The sequence below is a fragment of the Monodelphis domestica genome, chromosome 1 (assembly GCF_027887165.1).
Source record: "Monodelphis domestica isolate mMonDom1 chromosome 1, mMonDom1.pri, whole genome shotgun sequence".
In the NCBI taxonomy this organism is placed as follows: domain Eukaryota; kingdom Metazoa; phylum Chordata; class Mammalia; order Didelphimorphia; family Didelphidae; genus Monodelphis; species Monodelphis domestica.
This window is the reverse complement of record NC_077227.1, coordinates 291,409,238-291,430,045: the sequence shown is the minus strand read 5'-3', so window position 1 is coordinate 291,430,045 and position 20,808 is coordinate 291,409,238. Positions and strand designations below refer to the sequence as shown.

Below are 20,808 nucleotides of genomic sequence, written 5' to 3'. Positions count from 1 at the left end.
TTGAATTGAAAATCTGTTACTCTAAAAAAGAACTACATTTCTTGGGAGCCCACTGACTTCCTGTCCTTATGTATTTCCTGTAGACAGAGGATATTAGCAAGTGGGTGGTCCTCTTGGGCCTCTTTCTTGGGCTTGCAGCCAGCATGGTGGAGGTGGTAAGCTAAGCTTGGGGATTTTAAATGGGCTAATCAGCCATGGGCACATGGTCTTTATTTTGTATCTTCTTTATTCCTTGATTTCTAATTAATATTTTTATTATTGAGATTTGTTTTACAGAGATTATTGAAAAACAGGAAAATATTCATATCAACACTGTATTTTTTTTAAACCCTTACCTTCCACCTTAGAATTAATACTATGTATTGGCTCCAAGGAAAAAGAGGAGTAAGGGTTAGTCAATGAGGGTTAAATGACTTGCCCAGGGTAACACAGCAAGTAAGGATCTGAGGCCAGATTTTAATCTAGGACCTCCCATTTCTAGACCTGATTCTCAATCCTCTGAGCTACTCAGCTGCCCCTTTCAACACTGTATTTTGTAAACCAAGTGAAGGGAAAAAAAGGAACTGTGTGCTTAGTGACTATGGAGTTCCCAAAGAAATTCATCATTACGGAACAATGAATATGAAGAATTCAGATAAATATGGGAAGACTTATGAAAAATTATAGAGTAAACAAGGCAGATCTAAAAGAATAGTATATACAATTACTACTAAAACAGCCCTAAATAGCAACAAAAAGGATCCCAAAAACATTGGATTATGTCAGTACTGATTTTTTTTTACCCCTTAACCTTCTGTCTTAGAATCAATACTAAGTATTGGTTCCAAGGCAAAAGAATAGTTAAGAACTAGGTAATTGGAGTTAAGTGGCTTGTCCAGGATCACAAAGCAAGTAGTGTCTTGAGTCTGGATTTTAACCCAGGACCTCCTGTCTCTAGGCCTGGCTCTATCCACTATGCCAACTAGCTGCCCCTCAGTACTGATATTTGAAGTAAACATTTATTTGCCCTATCATTTGACAAGTAGAAGAGTACCAAAATGTAAAGTTATATTATGATTAATTTTACTAGTTCTTTCTACTTAAAATTCTTTTAACTTTTTTCAAAGATTAATTTAGTAATTCACCAAGGTTTAATAATCAGTTTTGTAATTTGAAATTACTACAAATATACAACTCTGAAATTATGTGGGTTTTTTTTTTTGAGGATTTAGTTGTAATTTTCCTCTAGTTGCAAGTCCAAATAATCATTTCAAAAGAAACTAATTATGTGTATACTGTTTTCCTGTTATGAATGACTTCAAATACCTAATCTGGTTCCTAATATGGTCACATTGATTTGCATAATATTGTAGAATATTTTGTTCTTTTTCCTTTTGACCACAGTCTTGAAATTCTCCAATGGAAGAACTTCCTGCCTGGATTTTATTATACTAACAAAATAAAATTTTCATTACAGTGGAAAATGTTTAGTTTGTGGCAGAATGTTAGAGTCTATTCACTTGAACTCAGAAGAATATGAACTTCTTAAGCAAAGAGTCCTGAAGAATGTGCTTGATGGAGGTGACCAATACAGGAAGACAACACCCAAGGTGAGCCTATTCAATTGCTTTTTTAAAAAAGTTAGTTACATAAAATTGCCTGTGTTAGTCCTCCTACTTTTAGTATACTTTTACTGGAAAGATAGCTTTCTGTTCTTGTCTTGAGTGTTTTTAGAAAAACATATATTATCTTTTTAACAATCATTGTCTTTCAGTTATTGAAATTAGGAAATCTAAAGATGCCATTTTAAAACAGATTTTGTTCATGTTAAAAATAAGTCAGGTTAATGTTTTAAAGTCTGTATTGCCTCTGCTTTCATGACTTTAAATTGGTCCTTGGAGATGGAGTTAAGAGATAAGTACTCTTTTTTTATTTGTGAAGAGAAAGGACTTAGGCTTACTAATTAACTTTTTTCTAAATTTAAAGTGAGAATTTGAAAGGGAAAAGATTTTGTTTTATTAACCATGGCAAATGGCCTCCTACACTTCTTTCCAATAAAAATAATAGTAACTAACATTTATAAAGTTCTTAATTATGTGCCAGGAACTATAATAAGTGCTTTACTGTTTGTGTCATTTGATCCTCACAACAATCCTGGGAGGTAGGTGCTGTTATTTTCTTTATTTTGCAAATGAGAAAAGTGAGGCAAACATAAATAGCTTGGCCAAGTCACACAACTATTAGTATCTAAGGCCAGATTTGAATTTAGATCTTCCTGACTCTCTAGACACAGCATTATATCCACTGTACTACCTGGCCTGCCTGTCTACCAAAGTATTTAAAAGTCAGGACTTCTAACATTTTGTGGATATTAGTATAATGCTTAGGCTGTTATATCTCACTCTTTCTATATGACCATCTCTATTTATGATCACATATATTTATTCAGTGATATCTTTTACTACACTTCTTACATGTCATTGTTAATAACATATTTAGGGTTAGAAGATAGCTTGATTCCCCACTATTCAACTCTGTTGCCCTTTGAGTTATGCATACTTTTGATCTTTTAAAGATGGTGGTGTTTTATAATTCACAGCCATATAGTATCATTAGGATCTTTTTTGGTCTGGACATGTGTGGGGAGTTTCCCATGTGGAAAGTCCCTTCATTAATGCAGATTGGCAACTTTTGGTCCCAAAGAGTTTCATGAGTCACTAAAAAATTGAGTGACTTCACCCTGGTCACAGAGCTAATATGTTTCAGAGGGAGATCTTTGAATCCAAGTGTTCCTGACTTCAAAGACCAAACTTCTGTTATTTCATGCCTCCATTTTAAGAGAGAATATGGTATTAACAATAGATTTTGGTGTCAAGAATTAGATATCCTGGAACTCCAAACATAGGTGAGACCCCTGGTATCTTACTCAGGGTCGAAACCCCATTCAGAAATTTTCAGAGCTCAAACCACATTAATCACACTGAGAGCTTACAGATCCACAATCTGAGCCATCCCCAAGATTCTAGAACAATATAATACTCCCTAGAAAGCATCAGAAGAACCCAACATAAAAAACTTAGACATCTCATTTCAGGAAATCATAAAAGAAAATGGCCTGAACCTCCTAAAACCAGAGGAAAAAATTAAATAGCATCTACTGATAACCTTTTGAAAGAAACTTGAAAATTCCCCCCAAAAAAATTATTCCCCAAATCAAAGAGAAAATACTGAAATCAGTCATAAAGAAATTCAGATTCAAAGATAAAGGAGCCACAGTAAAGATTGCATGAAGTAGAGGGTTAGAATGCAATATTTCAGAAGGCAAAAGAACAAGTCTAACCAGCCAATAATAAGTGACCTAGAAAAACTGAGTATAATCCTCAATAATAAGTGACCTAGAAAAACTAAATAGGAGGAAAGAAAAAGGGGTGAGGATGAGCCTTTAACAAAATGGAGGGTTTTGAAGCATTTCTGATGAAGGGTCTAGTAAAGAGTAGAAAGTATGAAATACAAACCCAGGAGTCAAGAGAAACCAAAAGAAAACAAAACAAAACATGAAGCTGGATGGCTCAGTGGTTTGAGAGTCAGGCCCAGAGATGGGAAGTCCTAGGTTCAAATCTGGCCTCAGACATTCCTAGCTGTGTGATCCTGGGCAAGTCACTTAACCCCCATTGCCTATCCCTTACCATTCTTCTGCCTTGGAACCAATACCCAGTATTGATTCTAAGATGGAAGGTAAGGATTTTTTAAAAAATAAATAAATAAATAAATAAATAAACATGAGGACAGGCATAAGGGACTCAAGAATAAACTCTTTACATTCTAATAAGGAATATGCTAAATGTGTCACTTCAGAACTCTTTTATAATGAAGGGTCTTTTAAGGAATGTAATAAGTTAGGGGGCCTGGGAATGGTTTTTGTTTTGATCATCTTTAAAGGAAAGTGGAAAGTAAAACACTATGAGGAGGAAAGGGAAAAGAATAATTTATCTCACAAAATCATTGTGTACAAATAGAAAACTATACAAACAAAGAAGGGATTGATTAACCCCATGAAACTCTCATCTGCACAATATATAAGAATACATAAACACTGAGAACTGTGTACAGAAATATGTTTCATTTGACAGGAAAACAAAAAGGGAAGAATAAAAGGGAGAAGGGGAAATATAAGGGAGAGTAGATTAAGGAAGAAATTAGTCCTTAGCAAAACAAACTCCAATTATGGAGAATGGATCTCGGTGAAGGATTTAAAAGAAATGAAAGAGGGGAGCAGCTGAGTAGCTCAGTGGATTGAGAGCCAGGCCTAGAGACAGGAGATCCTAGGTTCAAATTTGACCTCAGACACTTCTCAGCTGTGTGACCCTGGGCAAGTCACTTAACCCACCATTGCCTATCCCTTACCACTCTTCTGCCTTGGAACCAGTACTCAGTATTGATTCCAAGATGGAAGGTAAGGGTTTTTTTAAAAAAGAAAGAAAGAAAGAAAGAAATGAAAGAAAGGATTAACTGTTAATGGATTTAGGGCAAGAGATAGAGGAGAGGGTCAGGGAAATAGAAGCAAATTTTACTTAGTATGCTAAGCACACTTCTCTTTTCTGTATAAAGAAGGACTCTGAAACAAAAGGGGAAAGTATAAGAAATGATGGAAAGAACAGCTAACTATATAATTACTGTGAATTACAGTGCATTTAATTCAACCATAAAATGAAAGACATTATCACAACAAAAGCATAATTCAACTATATTTTTTACCCCTAAAAAAACTGAAATATAAAGATTCACAGAGTTAAAATAGTTAAAATAAGGAGGCAAAATCTATTATGTTTTAGCTGAAGTCAGAGAATCAGGCAGTAATAATTATGATCTTAGACAAGGCAATATTACAAATAGATTTAAACAAAAAGAGGTCAATGAGGACTCCACGTCCTCCTGAAAAGTACAATGGATAATGAGTTAATGTCAGTATTTAACATATAGTCACCAAATGGCATTGCATGAAAAGGGGGAAAAGGTGAATTCTAGGGAGAAATAGTAAGCTGGAATAGAAGTTCTCAATTACCTTTTTTTTAACATTTCTTTTTTAATTTGGGAAATTTTATTTAATTAATTAATTTCGAATATTTTCCCATGGTTACAAGATTTATGTTCTTTCTCTCCCCCCACACTCCTCCAATGCATAGTTCCACTGGATTTTATCTGTGTCGTTGATCAAGACCTATTTCCATTCAATGTACCTTTTAGACCTATACAAATCCAACAAAAAAATAATTAATATAGAAGATTAGGACCTGAATAGAATTTTAGAAAATTTAGGATATATAGGTGTCTGGTGATTATTAGATTAAAAAGGAATATGCATCTTGTTCAGCTGTGCATTGCACTTTTACAAAAACTGGCCATTTACTAGAGCATAAAACCCTCATAAATGCAGAAAAGCAATAAAAGTAAACATCTTTTTGAATCTATAATATGATCAATTCAATAATGAACTATTAAAGAAATAATTTAAAATTATTTGAAGATTAAATAACAACCCTAAAGAATGGGGGAGGGCATCACAGAAATAATCGATAAGCTTAATAAAGATAAGTAGCAACATACCAATAAGATAACATACAAAAATTTTTGGAATGTAGCCAAAGCAGTCCTAGGAGAAAATTTTACATCTAAACCCTTAATGATAAAATAAAAGAGTGCCACTTTGTGGCTCAGTGGATTCAGAGCCAGGCCTAGAGTTAGGAAGTCCTAGCTGTATGACCCTGGGCAAGTCCCCATTGCCCAACCCCTTACCACTCTTCTACCTTGGAACCAATACACAGTATTTATTCTAAGACAGAAGGTAATGGTTTTAAATAAAACAAAAAAGAGAGAATGCAGATCAAACAAATGCTTGAAAAAATTAATAAATTTTAGAAACCCCTATTAAACAACAAAATAAAAATTGAGAAAATCAATGAGAAGATTCACAAAATTAAAAGAAAAAAATTCTGTTGTATTAACAATAGCTTTGATTTGTTTTTTATTTTTAAAAAAGTACAAAAGAAAGAAATTTAAATTACCACTATTGAAAATGAAACAGGTAGATTCACAAATAATTAAGGAGTAAAAACATTTATCAAAAACTATTTTGCCTCTTTGTATGCCATCAAATTAACAATTTTAATGAAGTGGACTAATATTTACAAAAATATAAAATACCACTACAACAGAACAGAAAATAAAGGATTTATGGAATCTAATCTCAGAAAAATAAATTGAACATACCATAAATTAGTTCACAAAAGAAAAAACCCAGGGTCAAATGGATTTACAAACAAGTTTTATCAAATATTTAAAGAATAGAGGATTGAAATGTCATGTGAGGAACAACAAAACCACTTTGGCAAGACCATGGAGTGTGTGACGAAAACATAATATATAATAAATGAACCTAGAAAAGATAGGTTGGAATCAGATTGTGAAGGGCTTTAAATGCCAAACAGACATGTCTATCTAGATTCAATCTAAGAAGTAATAGATATCTAATTAATAGAACTTATTGAATCAAAGTAGTAAGGTGATTAGACTTGCACATTAGGAATATCACTTTAGCTGCTGATATCAGCAATATCACAGCAGTCTGAACTAAAAAATGTTGAAAATACTTTCACCATTGCCTCTGGAGATGCTTCAGCTTTTCATGCTTCATCTGACCTTTGTTTTACTCTATATTTTTTGGCACAGTAGTTTTGTACCAAAATAATTATCCATTCATATCAACAATGTCCCTATTTCTCAATCTCACAAGTCAGTCCAATATAAAAGACATCAAATTAGTAAGAAAATTCCAACAATTGGTTGTGTTACCCTCAAAGAATATTCAGAATTATTTAATAGAGTACTGGTCTCCAAATTTGGCTACACCACTGAGTACCCAGTGGCCGTGGAGTGCAGGATAGACTTTTTTTAATCTGATGGATATATCTTACCTAGTACATCAGCTTAAAGAAGGGAGGAAGGGAGGAAGGAAGGAAGGAAGGAAGGAAGGAAGGAAGGAAGGAAGGAAGGAAGGAAGGAAGGAAGGAAGGAAGGAAGGAAGGAGAAGAAATTATATCCATTGTACTCTTTTATCCTCCCTGTGAGAAGGGGTGTGTGTGTACATACAGTAATTGAATGTGTTTTGTTTAAAAAAAATTTTAATCTGGGCAGCTAGGTAGCACAATGGATAGAATACCAGGCCTAGAGTCTGGAGGAAGCTGGGTTTACATTTTGCCTCAGGTACTTCCTGGTGGTGTTCTACCATGGGCAGGTCACTTAACCCCAGTTACGTAGGCCTTAATGCTCTTCTGCATTAGAAGACAGAAGTTAAAATTTTTTTTTAAGAATTTTTTTAATCACCACAAAAATAATGATGAAAAATCACTTAGCATAGTCTTTAATAAGAATACAGTAAGTTCTTGTTAATACAGTAACTGTCTTATTTTTAGGAAATTAACAGATTTGAAAACTTTATTAAAAGTTGCCCTCCTTTTGATATTGTGATTGATGGACTCAATGTTACCAAAATGTTTCCTAAAGTTCGTGAATCTCAAACCGTGAGTGAAGTTTTTTTCTTTTATTTCGTAACTGTAGAATTGCTTTTATATTGTAACCTGTGATATAATTTTATAGATGTTTCTCATACTTTAATACTGTCATTTTTTCTAGGATTTCCACAACTCTTATCCACAATGCCACATCCTTGAAAAATGTTTCTCTGTGCCACAATAACCAAACAGCTTATGCAGGTTATACAATATTCTTTTCATGAGTATAGTGAATAAATTATAAGGGCTATGGAAAAGTAATTATTTATATTTCACTGTATGCATAGGACGGCCAAAATTCACCATAGACATATTTTGGGGTCTCACCAATTCCAAAATATACCTCATCCTGTAGTTTCTATATGCCATTAACTTTCAGAGAATCTTGTGGGAATTATGAGCCAGCATAATTCATGAATGAATGAAAAAATCTTTGTTAAGAAAAAAACTCTCTACAAAGCATAAGACTTAAATGATAGTTATATAAATAGAAAGCAAGATACTATCTGCTTCCAAGGAACTCACATTCTAGTGGGAAAAGATAACAAATTTAGGAGGTTTCAGCTGCAAATCTCATGAAAATGGACTGTGGGCCTCACAGCAGTAAAAGGAGATGGTAATTCATCTTTGTTATTCCTAGTCATGAAACCATACCTATTTCTGGTGTTGAACTTTTTGACAATGCCAAGGACTTTGATGACACAAATTTCTTCAGGTTTTCAGTGCTATGCCTGCAACAGCAGTAGAAGCAGTTGCCAAGTCAAATCTCTACAAGAATTAATTTCCTGAATTTTTGGCTAGAGGGGCATGGCTAGAAGCAATCCCTGGTCTAGGAGGAGCACTTCTATGCTCAGAGCCTTTAGGCCCATGGTCCTGGACTTTCTCTAACTTAGTCTAAGAGGAGTTGGTGACTGAGGTGATCATTTGATTATGTGCTTTCTCTTGTCAATCCCTTGGGATTTCAGTATTGATTCATCTGGATTGACTTGCCAAATCAGTGGGAGTTGGTTGATAGTTGATGTAGATGAATGGATGGCCTCTTCTCCACAGAAGTTATTCCCCTGAATGATTGTTGTATATAGAGATTTAGAGACCAAAGGTCTTGATTCTAACACTTAGTTTCCCGACTAAGTCTTTTATTTTATTTTTTTTTACACATAATAAATTTCCATATATATTTTCCAAAGATATGATCCACATTGTCTTCCTCCCCCCTCCTGTAGCTGGCAAGCAATTCAATCTGGGTTATACATGCATTATCATGCAAAATATATTTATATATCATTCATTTTCTAAGCGACTGATCTTATAAAACCAAAACCCCACAACATATACTCAAATATGCAAGTGAAAAATCATATGTTTTCATCTGCATTCCTATTCTAACAGTCTTTTCTCGGTAGGTAAATAACATTCTTTGTCATAAGTCCCTCAAAATTGTTCTGGATCATTATATTGCTGAGATTGGCTGAGCCATCAGTTCCACAATATTGTTGCTACTATGCCTTCTAAGTCTTTTAGAAAGGGGGTACAGATAGCTGCTATCCTCTCTCCCTTTTTTAGCTTCCTCTTCTATGTTATTTTCCCCCATTAGAATGTTAATTACTTGAGGAGAAGACCTGTGTTTCTGTGTTTCATCCCACCTATTCTTCACCCTTATCAAGACCTCCATTCCCTCAACCACTCAATACTTTATCAGGCTACTACTATTCTCATTTCAATTTCCTCCTTCTCCAACTCATAGGGTTTTTGTAAAGATAAAATGAGATAATATTCATATAGTACTTTGCACAGTGCCTGACATATAGTAGGCACTTAATCAGTGCTTGTTCCCTTCGCCTTTGTAAAAATTAAATTAGTATCTCTATAATAAAAATATTATTATTTTATGGGGTTTATTAAGGATTAAGGATACTAAATAAAAATCACGTGCCCTTGGCTGATTAGCCCATTCAAAGTCCCTGCACTTAGCTTACTTGCTACATCATTGCAATGGAATGGAAGAGAAGAGGTATGGGAGGCATTACTGCCAGTTAAATACCAATTGTGATCTCACCATCTTGGGGACTCAGGTGAGATTATAGAGAATTCTGGGAAATACCAAGGACTTTTGGGGATTGAAGTCTAGGGTTCAAAATCTCCATTTTTACACCTTCCAACTTCAACAGGTTAGCCATTTCAACTCTACAGTGCCCTCTGTTATTGACTCTCATACATTCCTTGACCCCTCATTGCCCTTATCTTGCCAGACCTCAGACTTTGATTATCCCCATGATCAACTTCTTTTCTTCTATTCATCCTTTAAATGAAACTGTCGTAATTAATACAACCAAACTGACTGGGCTTTTACTACAGTAAGTTAGTCTTTTTATTCCTTCCCAGATGATTTTATAGCTAACTCTCATAGCAACTATTATGAATCTTCTCTTTCTTCTTCAAACCCCCAAAATTCCTTCCTTCTTGACTCTCAACTAGAACCTTGCTTCTTTACTTGGGAAATTGTGATTATAAATATTAACACTCCCTTTTCCTCTCTTCCTTCTCTTCCTCTCAAAACCTCTTGTATAGGTGGTTTAGTGGATAGAGAGCCAGACCTGGAGTCAGGAAGACCTGGGTTCAAATATGGCCTCAGAGAGTTCCCCATTGTGAAACCCTGGACAAGTCATGAAACCCAGTTCCCTAGCTCTTACTGCTCTTCTGCCTTGGAACATATACTTATTATCAATTCTAAGACAGAAGGTAAGGGTGTTTTTAAAAAACCTCTTGTTGACAAATTGCTCTCCTTCCTCCTTTTCCTGTAGCATCTGAAAAAGAGGTGGCCATTCTTATCCTCTACAAGTCCCATACCCTACCTCCCCCAGTTAAATTAGATAATCTTAGAGGAACAGCACTAGTACTAAGGGAGGATCAGAAAAGGCTTCTTGTACAAGGTTGAATTTTTTTTCTTAGATTTGAAGGAAGCCAGGGAAGACAAGAGGCAGAAATGAGTAAGAGAATTCCAGGTCTGGGAGCAACCAGTTGGAATACCCAGAACTGGGAATGAAATGTCTTATACAAGTCACTGCTCAGCCACAAGAAATGCTCCCCCCCCCCACTAAAGATTCTTCCTGTGACTTTACTTCATATCAACTTTGTACCTTTCAGCTTCTTGATGTAGTCTCTCAGTTAGCAAAGCAGAACCTCCAAGTGCTTGTCCTAGGTCGGAAGCACATGCTAAATGGAAGTTCCAGGTGGCAAAAGAGTGAAATGGCAGCTGTTCAGAACATGGCCTACTGCTTCTTTGCTGACAATGTGTGAGTATCTAGGGCAGTGGTGGCAAACCTTTATGGGCACACCTGCCATTATCCTCTAGAGTTCATTACTAGAAAGCCAGAGGGACTCGGGGTGGGGCTGTTCCCCTCCCCATCTCCATGTGCCTGAGGACATTCCTCACCAGCAGCTCAGTGAGAGCACTTCCTCCCTCCCCTGTCTGAGTTGTGGGAGTGGGAAAGGGGATGTGAGGGGTGTAGCACTCAGTCGGGGAAGTGGGAGTGGTACTCTATCTCTAAAAGGTTCTCCGTCACTGATCTAGGGCAATAGGTAAATGCTGCTAGTTTGTGGATGAGTAGATACCAGTAACACTTTGTTACAATATTCCATCACTGGCAAAGCAAGCATTTTGTTAGTTGTGCTATAACTAAAAGGTCATAAATCATTTCAAGCAAGAATATATCCTCAAAGCTTAATACCACATGGAGTTTACCATCACATTTGTCAGCATTTGAAAGATCCTTATTCCTAAAGAAGACTGAATTGCCTCAACTTTCCTCATCCTCAAAATGAGAGGGTTCTTGACTAAATTGTTTCCAAGATTCCTTCCAGTTCTAAAGCCTTTAATTTAAGTACCTGAATCCACCTGGTTCTCCATACTTCAGGCAACTCAGTCTTCTTTAAGAGTAAGGATTTTTCAAATATTTACATGTGGTGGAAGTGACAACATAAATTCAGAGTGTTGTTATCAGGAGGAAACCTAATTGGAAATAGATTTCATTGTATTATATGAGCTAGGAACATAAAGGCAAAGCAAAAAATAATTCCTCTCCCCTAGGAAGGAGATGCAACATGTAAACATCAGGGATGGGGGATATACACATGTACATATAAACACACATATACAATAATCTGAGGTGGGAGACCACTTGTAGAATAGGGAAAGGCTTCCTGGAGGAAATAACCCATGTTCTCAACTTTGAAGAGAGCTTGGAATTCTAAGTAGTAAAGGTGAGTATGGAGGACATTCCCGGCATGGAGAAGAGGCTCTTCAAAGTCCCAGAGGCAGAAAGTAGAATTCCCATTTGGAAAATAACTAATAGGTCAGATTGCCTAGAACATATTGTGAATGAAGGAGAATAATGCAGAAACTGGGAAAACAGACTGTAACTAGATTCTAAATGACTTTAAATTCTAAACTCAAGTTTATATTGGATGCTGTAAGAAATAGGGAATCTCTGAAGGTTCTTAAACAAAGAAGTCACATGGTCAGACTTGTGTCTTGGGAAGACTATTCTGGTAGTTAAATGGAGGATAAAAATTGAAGAGAAAATAGATCAGAAACCTGAAGTCCAATTGTGGGACTACTGAGTGACCCTAAGAAAGTAACAGATATGGGGAGGTAAAATCAGTTGAACAGCAATCATGTACAGGCACTATGCTATGAACAAAAACAAAACAGCTCCCTGCCTTCAAAAACTTACATTCTAACAGAGGAGACAACACACAAATATAAGTATACACAGAACACATAAAATAGTGTACAGGGTAACATTAGAAGGGAAAGCATTAACAACTGAAGGGAACCAGGAAAGTCATCATTCAGAAGGTTAGATTTGAACTGAATCTTGAAGGATTCCAAAAGGTAAAGATGAGAACAAAGAGCATTCCAGTTATAAGAGATAGACAGTGCAAAAGTATAAACAGCATCATGGGTAAGTAATAGCAAGAAGACCAGTCAGTATGCCTGGATTTGGGGACACTTAAAAGATAATAATATGTAATAAAATGAGAATTTTATCATCAATAATAAACATTTATTAAGTACCTACTATGTACTAGGCACTATGCTAAGATCTAGGAAGGCAAAAAAAAAAAGGAATTTATTGATTCTGCCATAAGTTTTTCCCTACTCCATTACATCCTCCATTCCAGTTGCCAAAGTGATTTTCTTAAAACACAGATCCAATAATGTCACCCTGCTACTTAAACTCCAGTCACTCTGTTATATCCAAGAGAAAATACAAAATCTTTTTTGGTGTACAAAGTCCTTGTTAACCTAACTCTCCCACTCTTTCTACAGCCATGTATTCTTCAATATAGTGACATTGGTCTCTTGACTATTCCTCAAACTAGATACTTCATTTCTCAACTCTGGACATTTTCTCTGGTCATATACCTCAAGGTCTTTGTTCTCTGCCTCTTGCTTCCCTAGCTTCCTTCAAAAATACCATCTAAAATCCCACCTTTTGTAGGAAGTCTTTCCAAAGTTTTCTTAATTCTGGTACCCTCCCTCTATTAACTATTTCCTGTTTATTCTGTATATACCTTATTTGTACATATTTGTTTACTTGCCTCCCCTATTAGGTTGTTAGCTTCTTGAGGATAGGAATAGTTTTTTACCTTTGCTTAGCACAATGCCTCACATATAGTAGATCTTTAATAAGTGTCTATTGACTGCTTCTAAAGGCAGTAAAGAACCACTAGAGTTTATTGGGGGGCAGGGATAGGGTAGACAATATGTAACAGTCAGATCTGCCCTTTAGAAAAACACTTTGGTAGCAGTGTGGAAAAAGGATCAGTGTTAGTCTATCAGAGAAAGGTGTTATGAATAAAAATTAATTTTGGAGACTTCATACTAAATTTATAAGTATTTATTAGTAAAGAGAAATAGAGAAATAAGGTTTCCAGTCTTTCTAACTTAAAGTAAGACCTGGTTCCACATTCCAGCCCAGACCAGTCCCTCCATACCGCTTGCCAGAGATTTAAAGGTAAGAGCTGCCAAGCCAGCAGAGACCAAGGACCCAATAGAGGGACAGAAACCAAGAGAACTTCCTAGCTTCCCAAGATAGTTTTTCCAACCTTGTCTAAACCCCTCCCCCAAATCCTTCAGTGGGTCTACTGGGACTTTCTCCGGTCCTTCTGGTAGCCCAAATACATGATTCTGTGATTTATATGTCGAGTCTTTCCAGAATTGGACTAGGTTGGAGGTCCCCTAGATACTTAATTTACACAAAGGAAAACCAGTTAAAAAACTTTTGCATTAATCTAGGCAAGAGGTGGCTTTTGAATTAAGGCATGTGACTGTAAAGAAGGGGACTTACTCAAAAAATTATTTATATATTAAACAGCAGTTAGCAACTGGGTAAGCAGGATGATGGTGGGAGGCAGGTAAACAAGGACAATACAGATAATATTTGACAGTTTCTTTGCTGGTAGCAGGAATGGAAGGATTAAGACAATTTGTTAAAATACATTCTAAGCAAGAAATTCTAAAAGTCATGGGAGAAATACGTTGTACAGTCAATGCATAGGGAGCTCTGACACAAGCTTGAGTGAGTCTGGAATCTTTCTTGCCACTAGGGCTCAGTACAGCAGGGCGGAGAGAAGCAATGAGCTTCCACAAGGAGAAAATGAGTAATGAGAGATGAGGGGCTTTCAATGGCAGAAATGCCAGGGAGTACAGATAAAAGGGTTAACATGGCAAGAAACGAGGCAACAGTACAATCAGGAGATATAAATTCTTGCTTAGTCATTCTTTGCTTTGCTTGGGCTGCAGTTTCCCAATTTGTACCCAAGTTGGTAGAGCATTTTGTTGTTTTAGCATAGTCTCTGTATCTGCATTCTCCCAAGCTTGTTGGGATGGGAGTCATGGCAGAGATGCATGAATCTTTCTGGAATCCAAATGTGTATGGCAGTACCTGGGGGGAAACACAAACAGATCCTCACCCCCCAAAAGGGGGCTGGGGCTACCAGTGATTAATAGTGATATCTTTCCAAATGACCTTTTGTCTGAGAAGTATATGGGATTTCTATCTTTAAATTTTATTTGAATTTAGGAAGAGCTTTGGACATATATGCTGGGCCATTGTCTGTTTTGAGGGTTTGGGAAATTCCCATAAACTGGAATGCAGAAAGTATACTGTTTCAGTAGTATGGATAGAAGCAAAATTTAGATTAGAAAAGGTATCCATGAAACAGATGGGCAGGATTTAACATCTGTTTCAAATAGCAATTAATAACATTGATGAAACTTCGCTGAATCTTCATTTTCATCTTCATGGATCTTGTTTGCTGGACTCTCTGATCTATGTGTAGGTTGCTCTGAATATGTCCTTTCATTAAAAATTTTTTGGTAAAACTAACATTATAAAATATTCTACTTCAGGAGATATAGAAATTCTGGAGGTCCTAACCTTTAATTTAAAATTTTAGATTATATCTCCCTTGTAAATAGCTAAATTATACTTGTGACATTTAATTGTGGGCCAATCAGAATCTCAGAAATGCAGGAGAAAAGATTTTGTTTAGAAATATACATGCATAGACTAAGCAGCAAAATAAATAAAAGCAAAGTATAATAGATGTGGTTATTTTCTTCTTAAAGGACAAAAAATTCCATCCATAATCAATAATACTCCAACTTCAATCATTATCATAATTTGGAAACAGGTTGCTTGATTGTTCACATAATCTAGCAATTGCTAAAATATTTACCTCAAATAAGTGTAAGGTTCTCACTTTGCTGCATAGAAGCTTTATTTATGTACATGTCACTATAGTGATGAAAAACTATTCTATCCTATCTTAAAGTCTATTTAAAGTTCCTACTTATGATAGAGCTTTTTAGTGCTCTCTGAGAATTCTCTTTACTGCAGTAAGACAAGGGGATGGGTAGCAGGTTATTTGCTGTAACGGGAGATGGATAATGGAATCCCTTTTCCAATAGCCAATGAAATTATTTGTAATCAAAACTGCTTCTGTTTGCCAGCTAGTTTATGATTACTTAACTCTAGCTGTGGGGAGAAAGAAGGGAGGGGTGGCAAGGACTCGGAATGAGTCAACAAGTTCATATCCTAGCAATTCTAAACAATTTCCTTTGAGGGGTTAATATACTTAACTTTTCAAAATGTGATCTTAAATTTATATCATGAACGTATTATGGCTCACACAGAAGCATTTACCGAAAAAACTGACATGTTGATGTATAAAAAGGGCAACCTAGATATTTTCTCAAGGAATTATCCTAACCACTTGAACCATAAGTCTTTCAATTCTAATATATTCACATTAACATCTTAAACAGTTAATCCAATTAATCATAAATCATTGTATTACTATTTTAGTTTAAATAACTCTAACATATCAATTGTTGTGATTATTAGGAAGGCATATTTTCTGACCTGAGCTTCTTTAGAATTCTGAATTTGTAGTTTGTAATTTAGCAGTTATATCACATAGCCAAATTGTGCTATTTCAACTAAAAACCATTTTTTCCTGTCTGTTTCTAGAAAAGCTTATATTTTTACTTAATAATAATATATAGGAATTACAGTATCTGGACGTACTCAAACAAACTCTTAAAATTCTTGTTACTTCTTTAAGCCTTAGTTGTAATATGTCTTATTATCAGATCAAAATTTATTCTAGCTGACAATTAACATCTTGGGTCTTTCAAATTATATCTCTAAAGTTTAGATAAGGTAGCTGAAAACTTTTACCTGTTTAAGATATTTTGTTGTATTAGTCCTTTAATATAAATGTAAAATAATTGTAATCACTTTTGTTCTCCTTCCTGTGCCTGAGGAAGGGGGTGGATTACATTTGGAAAGTTTCCAAGACAGTAGCTGCTTTGCTGCACTTGTAGCATGAGAAGAATCTTTCCCCTTTTTTTCCCCCCAATCCTTTTTAACACTTAAGTTACATGATTTTAAAATCTTGATATTAAATCACTCCCAATATATTAATTAAAAACTTAACAACTTCCAAATGGACTTTGTTAAAAGTCCCTTAACGATGTTTCCTTAATATTCCAATTTTCCTTTCAAACTTCTGCTCCAGGCAGAATAAAACCTTCAGTTTTTATCTCTATTACTCTTACTATAAATAGGGGAGAGACTATCTTCTACCTATATTTAATAGCCTAATAATGAATCTTATTTGATTTCTGAACTGGCCAAATTTCCTTTGCCAATTGCATTATACACAATCTGCCTAAAAATTGGTTTTCTTCACGGCACAAATTCATACATATTTTGTGTGCATCTATTATGACATTATAAGAAATTATATTTGAATAGATATAAGTCTCTTATTCATAGCACATATATTCCCCATCAAGTATAGAATTGTTTAAAACCTCCATTCTTAGCCATACACCAAATTCTTAATACCTATAGAACTTCACATCTACTGGTTACCAGTTCTGAACTTCTAAAATCTCAATGCTAACATGTAATCACTTGTTGCTATTTTTAAAGGACATTTCATTTTAAAATCCAAAATTTAAATCTCGGAAAAAGTTCTCCACAATACATTATACCTTTCGTCTGACTGAATTTTACACATAAATATCTTATGTTTCACTAAGCATCCAGTATGGTTCTTTGCCTTTTGAAAAGGAGAAATTCCCTCTTGGTGTCAACCTGACTATTAATTACATTCAAACAGTTCTGAAACTTCTTAGTGATAATAAACAATTCTCTAACATAGGTATTTTGCAAAATCAAATTTAGCTAACATTTCACCTTTAATTGATACACAATTATCACCATAAAATTACACTATCATAGTACATTTTCAGACTAATTAGCAATTTGCCAAGGTTACATATGTAGATCTTTAATATTAAATCTAAGAGAATAGCCAATTTATGGGATAAAATTTCCCTTTGTGTGTTTCAAATCATTCTTTCCTCTTTTTTTTTCCTGGATGGGCCCTTTCCAAAACAAAAAGAGAGAAGATTTATGAACATAAATAACCTCTTTTTGGCCAAGGACTTTGAAGCGTTTTTTGTAAATGGTCAATTAGGAGAACACACAGAAAAGACTTGTAACTTGGACACACATAAAGACACACAAAACAAACATTAAACATGGACTAAGGGAAGCATGCTTTTAAGAATTACAGTGTTTACTCACGATCTTGAGGAAGAAAAAGGGAAGAATAAGGAATGAAAAAATCCATCTTGCTTTTTCCAAGGTACGGTCTCTTTAAAAACTATGAGAAATGAGAAAAAAGTTTTTGGCTCCATAAGCCTTAAGCGTAAACATTTGAAAAGGCAGGTGACAAGGGATTGAGAAATGAGCTCTTCTCTGCTAGAGCCAAGTATCTGGGGGGTCATGAGGGTGGAGGTGGAGAAGGACCCCTCATTCTCGTCCATATACTCCCCCTTCCCTCAGGTGTGTGTGTGTGGGGGGGGGGGGGGTTGTCGGTGGCTGCTTAATCCAAACGGGAATGTTCTAAGATTTTAAGTCAAGGCTAATTTTTTCTTTTGTGTCTAAATCTACTATCTCTACATTGGGGCATGATGGACTGCAATTTTGAATAAAATCCAAGAGCTGTTACTCACTTTTCTTTTTTTTTACTCCCTTTAAGACTGTGTTTAATTATTTCAGTGAATAGCTTTCTTTCTGTCGATTCACTGAGCCCCATGGCGGTCCTTTTCTTCTCCTAAATTCTGAACCACTCCTTTTAGGAGTCCTGGATTACTCACTCCCTACCCTTACTCTATACCCAGGGTAGCACTTCCGGGTGAGAACCTAGCCATTCAAGTTTTAAGAGGGTTTCTGGGAGAAAGACTTACCTAGCCATGAACATCCCTGTCCTGGCACCAGGTCCAACCCCACTCATGGCTCCAGAGGTTCTAGGAAGGTGAATGAATGGTTGGGGGCTGGGGGACAAAGACAGCTGTACATATAAATCACCCGGGGCAAGCTTTGTATCTGGTGGCTGTTCCACCATGCCCAGGTCTGGTCTTTATTTTTATACCCATTTTCTTAGCACACAGATACATCTTTCAACACACATATTCGAGTAAAGATAATTAGAAAAGTGATACATTAACTTTTAACAAATCACTTGATTAACATTCTGAGATCAAGATTCTGACAGGATGAATACTTAAGATGTAAGTTCTACTTAAGATAAATGATTTTGTCACAAGTGACTTAATTTTTCTCATTAACCTGTGAGAAACTTGAACTTACAAACAATCAAGGGAATTTGCTTATTACTTTTAATAAAAAGAAATAATCATAAATTCTTAAAGCCAATTCAACAACCATAACACTGAAGTTGAGAGATCAGAGAGGCATTGAGAACACAATTCAGATGAATTATTAGGCTGAATTTCTATCAAGTGGAGTCTCTGGTTAGTGAAATCGAGTCACTGAGGCATGATGAAACTTGGTCTACTTGTACATTTTGTATGGGCCTTTATGATTGATTTGGATATTGGTTTTAGGGGAATACATTTCTGTGTAGGGGAGTAGGGGAAATTCTGGGCTTGCTAGGAATTATGTACCTAAGTAAAAGTTAACCCATGATAGTCTTTTTGGTTTGGGTTTTGGAGTCTGATCTCTCGGTGATATTTTGGGGAAATGGAGTGCAAGTATTTTGCTCTTGTATTATTCCTTCTGAGGCTAGGGAGAGGGCAACAATCATGTCAATTCCATTAGTAAGGGATGTTGATGAGAGAAGTCATGCAGAGGGGGCTGAGTGGGCAATTCCATTCTGCCAAAGAGTCACTCTGTGACCATGAGTTACTCTTATGTTACCATGAGTGACTTTGTCAAGGTGTTGTGGCCTGATAGCTCTCAGCATTTCTTGGTTATGGGAGTTGAGGGAGAGGGGAGAATCAAAAATGACTTTGAAGATGGAAATATGAGAAAATATGACTAAAATTTTGTGTACCCCAGAGAAAAATAGCAAAGTTTGGGAAAAGGATAGATTTAGAGGGGAAAATAATTAGTTCTAGACATGTGAAAGTTTGAGACACCTGTGGAGATATCAAATAATCATTTGTTAATAAAAGACTATAGCTTAAGAGAAACTAGAGCTAGATATATAATTCTGGGAGTCATTTTCATAAAGCTGATAATTGAACTCATGGACATTGATGAAATTGCTAAAAGAGAGAAAATGGGAGCCCCTTGATAGTTTTTTATTGTAGAGAAAGTCTTTTTTTTTTGTCTTTTTTTGGTAATATAAAGCTTTTATCACATTTTGTAATCAGAATTGTTCAGGACCCAGGTAGTTGCCAACATTCCTACCAAATGTGTAGAAATGTAATGAGTATGTTTACATTAGGGGCCGGATTCACAGAAAAAAATCATATCTGTTTCTGGAGCTACAGGACATTATAAGTCCATGGTGATTCTTGAAGGGGAGAAACCTTTATAATATAGGAAATTTCTGATCTGAATTGCACCCTAGAAACTGCTTTGAAAAATGCAAATTTCAACTTGAGTATAAGTCTTCCATTTGGGGTTTTCTAAAGAAAGTAGTGTGCCTAATACTTGAGTTTAGAAGGGAAGAAATGCTTCATTTAGTGTTATGAATAGAAAAAATATCCTTTGGTCCCAAATGAGCTTTTAGGAACAGAAAGTTAGGATTTTAAACAATCTGACTGAATAAATAGAATCCTAAATTACAGATCTTCAACAAGTTATAACATCAGTCTTTTGTAATTTCTTTGAAATATTACTATTTGTGTTATAAAGATCTGCATGTGGGTAATGAGGATTACTTGTTCCTGGTATCAAGAATATAGAACACTTCTTAATGAACAGTAAAGGGATATAAAGCATAAAGAAGACAGTTGTCTTCTATTATAATGCCTCAGAGCTTTCTCTCTTTTTGGTTGATTTAGCTCAGAAGATGATGCCTTCCTGTTATATGCCACCCTGCACTCAGGGAACCACTGCCAATTTCTCACCAGAGATCTGTTGCGAGACCACAAAGCTTGTCTCCCTGATGACAATACTCGCCATCTATTCTTTAAGTGGCAGCAGGGACATCAACTTGTATTTCTCAACTATTACCCAGGGGAAAAGGTCATCTTTCAGGTATGTTCTCACCTCTCTGTACTGAGTCAGCTGGGTAGGATAATGGTTAAGAATGTAAGACTTAGTAAACAGTATTTTAGAAAGTCCAAATATAAGTGTTGATGAGGATTCCCTCCCTTCCCTTCAACACTTTCAGAATGGAGTTGTAATTGTTTTATTTTTTC

At 35.6% G+C, this 20,808-nt stretch overlaps 1 protein-coding gene across 7 annotated transcripts in view; it reads left to right on the top strand.

Moving 5' to 3' along the window:
- Window positions 1-20,808, top strand: part of PRORP (protein only RNase P catalytic subunit) — a 97,402-nt gene that overhangs the window by 67,634 nt on the left and 8,960 nt on the right. For 6 of the 7 annotated variants that reach the window (XM_056811031.1, XM_016425619.2, XM_056811035.1 and 3 more), the window contains 4 exons: window positions 1,457-1,589; window positions 7,449-7,556; window positions 10,692-10,840; window positions 20,449-20,644. In XM_056811031.1, coding sequence (XP_056667009.1) covers window positions 1,457-1,589; window positions 7,449-7,556; window positions 10,692-10,840; window positions 20,449-20,644 — 586 coding nt within the window. The remainder of the gene's footprint in view (window positions 1-1,456; window positions 1,590-7,448; window positions 7,557-10,691; window positions 10,841-20,448; window positions 20,645-20,808) is intronic. The other variant, XM_056811033.1, reaches the window with a different exon arrangement.